Genomic DNA, 8649 nt, shown 5'->3' with positions numbered 1-8649 from the left:
AAATTCTCTGCATTTATGTACATCTTCATTTTATGAGAAATGTTTGTTTAAAGCAATGTTTTTACTAGCGTTTCATGCATTCTTGCGCATTGGCGAAATCACGAGCACAACCAAATCTTCTACCATCCTACCATTAGCAGCTATACAATTGGAAAAATATCCAAATGCCAAACCAAAAAAAATGACATTAACATTAACAAACTTCAAGCATCATCAAGGCAAGCCCCCTGTGACATTTCAAATTGCCACAGACACTGAAAAACCAGAAACTTGTGCAGTGCTAGCAATGTTTGATTATTTGCATGTGAGAGGTGAGGAGGATGGGCCTCTTTTCATGCTTAGGGATCAATCGCCTATTACACGCCATATGTTCAATGAACAGTTGAAATTTTCTCTTACATTTTTGGGTTATGATACGAAAATTTATAAAGGTCATTCTTTTAGAATTGGTGCTGCATCATGGGCTAAATCAAAAGGAGTTTCTGATGACCAGATTCAGCTACTAGGAAGATGGAAATCGGAAGCGTTCAGAAGATATATTCGAATTCCTTTGTTAAAGCTATAACAATAAGCTTTATTATGGTAAACAATGCAAAGCAAATACGAGTTAGTAAATGATTACATTGTTTCTTCTGTACCAATTCTTAGATTAATGAAAAACTAGGCAAGAATGTAAATAACTTTTTCGTAAAGATTGATGACTTTTACATTAAGAAGATTTGTAATTAATACTGAATTTGTAAATTTATTTAGTGCACATGAACTTATGTACAAATGTTGGTTCTGAATATGTACAAGTTGGATATGAGGACAGGGGCCTTTATCCAAAGTTTTACATTTAGTGATTGAATAGAAATATTGCTAAATTGCATATGTTGGCAAAACCTTTTTAAGATATCTGGTTGAATATAAGAAAAAAACTTTAGCTTATATATATTGGTACATTGTATAATGTTTGGAAGTTAAAAGGCAAAAAACAAAAGTGTTGTTACACACATGATGTTTGTAGAAGAATGGTTCAACATGGTATGAAGATAGGAGCCAAGTTTCACTGTGCTTGTTTGACTAATTATGATGTTGGATATGAGGTCAGGGGCCTTTATCCAAAGTAAATTTTTTTTTAATAATTACAAGGTTGGATTGTCGAATTTCTTAATTTTGAAAAGAGCATGTTTTATATTGTGTCATTTGGTATCTTGTGTGTGCATTACATTGCTTTTTCATTGTTCATTGTTGAATTAGGTATTTATTAAACATGCTTTGATGTGGGTTCACGTAACACCCATGCTTTAGACATTACATCAATGTAATTTAGAAATTGTTTTTGCCATAAAATCTAAGTCATTATAAACATGTTCTAGTCAATTTTTCTTTTATTTTGCTAATCTCGCCCTGTTGCCCACAAAACTATTGGGTGGGGGGTATTACTAATCAGTCATACTTATTAGTAATACTTTGGCTGGTTTATTGGTCCCCGCCTTTGATTTTGCAATAATCATTGAACTAGTCAGATGTTCCTCAGAGTGTATATATTGTAAAGTTTTACAAAGTACATTAAGTTAATTTTGCTTATGGAGTGTTATTAACTTTTCTTACAATTAGTATTATACTGCATTAGTAGTTTCGTCATTATGTTAATAAATGACCTTTTTCAATTCAAATTGTGTTTATCTCTTTGCTGTTAATCAAACGAAGCTAATAGTTTTGCTTGGGCGAGATGACAAAAAAATAGCTGCAGTGATTTCTTGAAATAATCAATACATTGAATTACAATCACTCTAAACTTAAAAACATGACTATTAAATCTATATGTACATGATACTGAAAGCTTTTGTATAAGAGTCCTGTAAATAATAATCAGTTATTTTTTAAATGTCTAATTTTTAAGTATTGAGGAAAAAAGGACATTTAAAGCTTATGGTGTTTATTTAATTTTAGTGGATGACCACTTGTATGCTAGACCTGTGCACATGGCTGGTGTGTCAGTTACAACTCAAACCAACCTTGACATGAAGGGGATATCTGACATTAAGGATAACAGCTTCCTTGATAGAGGGTACACAAAGAGAAGACTATTGACAGATGACATATTCAAAGATGACAAGTCCTGTAAATTTTATACGGGTTGATGAATAGTTTTCTTATATATTGATAAAAAGTTACTTCTGAATTTTTATTCCACAATTACCTTGAAACTGTCTGGTGACTAATGTGCATAATTTATCTAAAACAATCATGCAGTTCTGCCCTAAGTACATTCATACTCAGTATATGCTTTAATTAGTTAATTAATGTAAAATTATGCTTTAATCCACAAGACTATCACTGGCTGTGTTTACAATCATCTTCAATGTGTTGAAGTTAAAGGCATCCTCAATGGTATACTGGAACAGTACTGAAACAAATGAACGTCAGGATTCCAAGGTACATGTAATTAACTGTCTGCTTATTTGTTATCTAAGTCAGTTTAGTATTAACTTTACTTTCATAGAAAACGTTTTTCAACATTATTTCTTTAGTACTTATAAATTTTAAAGCTTTAACCAGCTTGTAATCAGTAGTTTTTCCATTGTAATGTTATTGATTTCTAAATAACAGAATCTCCCATCTTTACAGACTCCTAGAAGAGGACCCATATATATTATTATAACAGTAACTTGATCCGAAGGGTCGTATCACGTCTCGTTGACAGGCGCTGATCATCAGATCTAACGAGACGCGAAGCGTCGAGTTTGATCTGATGATCCGCGCCTGTGAACGAGACGTGATACGGCTCTTCGGATCAAGTTACTGTTATAATGATAAATTTATGATATACCCCCTTAAAACTAGCTAAATATAGCAGGATAAAACTTTAGAGATCAATTGTATAATATTTATCCAAAAACAAAGCATAATAGCAAGGGACTTTTTAACGCGCAAGAAAAATAACGTCATGTTTTTGCGTACTACGTCATCAGTTTCAGAGAGTGGTGATATGGATTCAGAAAACCACAGTGTGGTGATCCGGAAAATCGGATCAAAATCTGTAAAATTAACAGTAACAAAAACAAGGAAATTGATGGGTATATGATAAAAACGCTTATTGTCACAATACATTTAAGTGTCTTGTAGCTATAACTCCCACAGGTTGTTCTTTCTGTTTTGTCTCTGATTTACATACTGGTAGTATATCTGACAAGAAAATTGTTCATGATTATGGTTTTTTTGGATAATATTGAATTTGGCGATGGCATTATGGCTGATCGTGGGTTTCTCATTAGAGGTGAATTAGCAATGAAGGGTGCCACGTTAAACATTCCTTCATTTCCTTTTGGAAAGCAGTTAGGCAGCAATGCAACAACTAAAACTAGGAGAATTGCACGAGCTAGAATCCATGTAGAGAGAGCGATTGGACGTTTAAAAAACTATACACTTTTGCAGGGTGTTATTGCACTCCATATGAAGCCTGTTTACAATCAAATTCTAAGAGTGTGTGCAATGTTATGCAACCTTGACTCTCAACTTGTAAAGTGAGTATATATGTAGCCCTTTTCACAAAAAGAATTGTTAAAAATTTTAACTCAAGAATCTATGCACTAGCTTTTCAAAAATGTATGCACAAATGATAAGACTTTTATTTCACATTTTCAATTTTTTTTTACCTTATAGCAACTATATCTCAAGACACTTTATAACCATGTATTGAAAGCACATTTGATGCTGAATGATAAAGAATTGATATTTTACAATACAAATAGTTATATCAAAATCCATTGCATGACCACACATATTGAATATAAATCAGAGTGAAATATGAATAATAGAAATATCTTAATATGTCACAATTATCAAAACAGCTTTTTGTGTGTAAAGGGCTATAGGTAGCTGGGCACTATACATTGATATATGACATGTGTATAATATATTCATTAATATCTGAATTCCTCATAATAAATAACATAATGATAATCTTAGTGTTGATATTTCAGTATTTATTGATTTCAACATATACAATGTTCAAAATATAAATATATATATATATACTAAGCCATGAATGTTTAAAAAAAATATTTCTATCTCAAGTATCAACTTGCACCAACTTGCATGTATTCATCATGTACATACCAGCAATTATTACTTTTGCATAAAACACCTCATTATATGATGTTTAAAAAATGTTTCAAGTTTGTTGAGCATTGTATCAAAAAAGTAAGGATCAAACTCGGCCTGAGCAACACAGATTCCCTTTTTGTGTAAAGAATGAGAATGGATTGATGAATGCCATATATACCCATTTGACCTTGAATTTGATGATAGTATTCAGAGTTTTCAGTAACAATGATTTCACCTTTCTTATTGATGACACAACCTTTTCTGAGACACACTTCTTTTGGATCTTCATTTCTTAAGCTAAATGGGCATTTTACCTCAAGAATATTACTATCATGGAATTTACATGTGAAAAGACCATCAAAAGAACAACCAATGGAATTCATGGTAGGATGTATTCTTAAACCTTTATGTGACAAACGGGGATGAAGATGTGATTTACAACATACTTTTATAAAAAGCTGAAGGGCTGCTACCTCTTTCTTTTTACCTCACAGTAAAGATAAAGCAGTGATTTCACCATATTCACCTAAAATAGTCTTAAGAAGTGAAGGTTGACATTTGTTAGCATCAACTGCTTTACAAACTTTACAAAAATTAGATGCAGTCAGTCTGTCTTTCCTGAGCTCATGCCAAGTCTTGCTGTCATACTATTCAGCTGTGCATGACTCAATGTGTGCAATATTATCATTAGAAAGATAACATAAATTCACAGGGTCATTTGCAGCAGTAGATTTAACATTTCTCAGCATGTTTTAGATGGTAAAAACAGTACATTTTTGACATGGTTGATCACAGTCACCTGTAACATTCTCTATTGGTTTTTGTACCTCAAGAATATCTAGGGCTTGTATATTGGGGGATATCTGAAATTGGGAAACAAAAATAAATTGTTCATTAAAAGTTTTAAAGAGAACATATCAATATACATTTTTTAATGAAACTGAAAGAACAGTTTTTTTCTTAATTGATGCCTCACTTGCCATCAAAAGTCACACAGACAAAAATATTTGAACTTCTTTATCCTTTATAGTATTCATCTTGCAAAATACCTTATATTGTACAACATAAATGAATGATTCATTTTCATTCAAGAATAGAAAATTGCTTGACTTTTCAATTTCATTCAGTTTGAAAAATACAAAACACTATAAGCAAAAACTATACAATTAAAAGAAAATACCTCTCGAAGACTTCTAGCTATTTTAGTGATTTCCATTTCTGAGTAATTCTGCCTTTGATCCACACTGCGAGGGTCAAAATTGTGTGCATCAGATTGGTTATATTCCACACCTGTATACCTGTAGTTAAATTTGTAGAGAGCAGTAATTACTTTGTGTTTGGGAGGTTTAAATGTAGACTATCTATTTATGGAGCTTATTCAAATAATCAACAGCTGCAGAAATCACTTATATGAAGACGTTAAAATTATACAAGGATTTATACAAAATTTAATAATTTATCAATTTATACATGAACCTTGCTTTCATGATCTTTAGTTGCTTGATGGGAACTGGGCAATCATGTTTTCGTGGTCGTTTAGCCCATAAATTGCCCCCATCCGCGACTGACTTGACTTCGAAGGCTTCTATTTCGTATAAAGTTGCTCCAATGTGACGACATCCACCATCAGCTCTGTAGAGAAAAAGTTTGAAATTTAGCTTTTACACATTCTGTTGGACTACATTTTTCTCAGCCATAACACTGTATTATAATTGTATACATACATCACATGTAACAACCACGTAGCATCGATTTTGAAAGTGGAGGGGCCAGCCAGAGAAAAATTTTTTTTACTCACCTGAAAAAGTTGACAAGCAGAAAAAAAAAATGAAAATTGGCAAATTCGAGGGGGGGGGGGGTGGGTTAGGGTAGCTTTTTTTCCAATGACAACTTCCTTCGGTACCAATTTTTTATACTAAATTTTCCTCACCATAGAAAAGTGTGGGGGGGGGGGGGGCAACCAACCTTTCAAAGAACATTTCCTATAGTATAAGTAAAGTTGGGGAAAAAAGTGGGGGGCCAGCCCCCCCCCCCCCCCCCCGGATGCTACGTGCCTGTGTAATACACATGTGACTAATTTGAATATACATGTATGGGATTTGGTTTAAGAACCTATACTGTATGCCTGGAGTCACTTAAATTTCATTACTCAACAATCATTATGCAACCAAAAAAAGATTAATTAAACTTACTTATTGTGTTTAAATAATTATTAATTTAACCTGTTCATATGTTTTATATATATACATACCCACCAATGCATGTGCAGTACGCACATTTTACATTTCCGTTTTTTGCCATGATGACCCAAACATCGTATGCAGTCTTATTTAGATAAGTCTTATCCTTCTGTGTTGGCTTAACAGAAGACTTGATATGGTAAAGGTCTTGATCATCAAGTTCTTTCATTTCCAACTGCTCTACATAGCCATCGAAAAAAAAATCTGTAATCCTCACAAGACTTGTAAGCTTTTAATTTACCTTGGTCATAGTTTATAGTCTTATATAATAGATAATTAAATACATCATAGAGCAAAAATGTTGGTAGCTTTGTTAGATCATTTGACAGCCCCTGCATCCGGAAGGGATCTTCTACTGAGAATTCACTAAGAATATCATGCACATACAGAGGCTGATCGGAGCACATATCGGGGTCATCTGGCAAATCGAGCTTTACAACTGCATCACACAGCCTCAATAAATCCATACGTTTCAATTTTGAAACAGAAATCCCCTTCCTTTTCAAGAATATCTGTAACTCGTCAACTTCATACGCTGAAAACGGTGTAGTAGCCATTGTATCTAAAGACGCTGTGTCCGGTATCACGTGACTTTGTAAAAACTAAAGGTTAAAACCGGACAGGATAGAATGTTTATGAAAAAAGCCTATTTTAGGCCACTTTCAAACCAATTTACAGGATATGAAGAAAAATGGCACATTTTATGACGTCATAATGCATTGAATGAAGGGAAACTTACGTCATATTCAATAGATACATGGTCACCAACAGTTTAAGTGATAAGTACTGCATTTCAACCTAAACCGAGCGGTTTTGATTTTCCAGCAATTATCATGGCCAAAAATGCCCTAAGTGGCTTTTACATTTTCATTTAGATTCTACCATTGTATGAAGATAGAATACTGAAAAATGATAATTTGACCTTATAATGTTTTATTTTTATTTTAGGAAGAATTGCTATACTGAGCTTTCGTAATTACTCTCATAAACTTATCTATACATTTTATCATTACTTAATATGACTATTTATTGTATTTGCTGTGAAACTTATTCATTTGACTTCTTTTTTTCTTTTTTTTTTTACATCTAATGAACTATTTTCATGATTGTGAAAAAAGCATGTTTGTATTTCCCGTCCATCATAAAATATATGCAGATAACAAACAGTAGTCAAGCTCAAAAATCGATTAGACAATACAATTTTTGGAGAAGAGCAAACACTAACATCTAATGCACGAAAGATGGGATCAGGTTCCATGGAGGAGTGAGCAGCCATACATTTACTTATGAAGTCCTTTTGCAGTCCTTTCCCAAATCTGAAATGTACGTTCCTCAACTTTTTAAAACTACATACCATAAATAAACAAAATAAATAATCATCAAAATATTTTTCTCTATTGCACAGTTTTTACCCATAACCTGGATACATTTGAAGAGAAGCTCCTCGGTTGAAGGGGGAGTGATGATTCTTCGTGCAATATTCTAACTGAGGGCAGATATACATTTATTTCATATATTAAAAGTAAAGTTGTTTTAACTGAATTCTTTATTCCTGCATAATTTCACTGCTTAGAAAGGAACAGTTATTTTTGCTTACCTAGATATTAATATACATGTAGCATCACAAATATTTTGGAAGATTTTGCAATCTTACTGTTTTTTTTGATGACTCATCATATTTCCCATGACCGGTCACGGTAGCCTAGTGGTAGAGCGTTCTCTTCGTTCGCGGGGCCGCGTCAAACCTAAGGTGTAAACAAAGGTAGTGACTGTTCCTTCGCCAAGCGCTCGGCACTAGAAGTGAATTTCACGGGTCTTTCGGATATGACCTTTAAAACGTAGGTCCCGTGTCACGGTAGGCGTTGGTACGATAAAGAACCCTCACTGCTCAATGGCCCTGAGTGCCGAGTATAGGTCTAAATTTGAAGCCCTTTACCGGCAAACGGTGACGTCTCCATATGAGTAAAAACTTCTCGAGTGGGACGTTAAATAATATACATTCAATCAATCAATCATACTTCCTATGATCTTCTGTATGTTTTGCGGAAGCTAGAATACTGAGATCCCTAAACTTCATCTCCGTAATGATACAAGTTGAGCTTTTCAAAAAAGCTAACCGTTTTCAGCAACAATCCTAAACAGTAAACTGATCTACACCTATCAGGCCGTATATTTCTTTTGAATTTTGTATTTCTATACATAAGCTTTTTACTGGCATTAGCCCAACCAAGGTGGTCGCTCGGTCATCTCCGTAAACTTTGACTGGCCGAGAGCTTTCGGCAAACCTCGGCTGTTCTTCAACATACAAGAAAGG

General features: G+C 33.6%; 1 protein-coding gene across 1 annotated transcript; it reads right to left on the bottom strand.

Annotated features, from left to right (window-relative positions):
- Nucleotides 1-4814: 4814 nt before the first annotated feature.
- LOC134258287 (uncharacterized) lies at nt 4815-6825 on the bottom strand. The gene is made up of 4 exons (XM_062740813.1): nt 6347-6825; nt 5572-5727; nt 5276-5393; nt 4815-4958 (listed from the first exon to the last, which is right to left on the bottom strand). Exons 1-4 carry the CDS (start codon nt 6502-6504, stop codon nt 4848-4850), a joined length of 543 nt encoding a protein of 180 aa, XP_062596797.1. The 5' UTR covers nt 6505-6825; the 3' UTR covers nt 4815-4847.
- Nucleotides 6826-8649: the final 1824 nt, after the last annotated feature.

This window comes from Saccostrea cucullata, unplaced genomic scaffold (genome assembly GCF_032062105.1).
Source record: "Saccostrea cucullata isolate Sc308-1 unplaced genomic scaffold, CSIRO_AGI_Scuc_v1 ctg797, whole genome shotgun sequence".
In the NCBI taxonomy this organism is placed as follows: domain Eukaryota; kingdom Metazoa; phylum Mollusca; class Bivalvia; order Ostreida; family Ostreidae; genus Saccostrea; species Saccostrea cuccullata.
The sequence above is the reverse complement of the archived record's forward strand: the minus strand, read 5'-3'. Positions and strand labels throughout refer to the sequence as shown.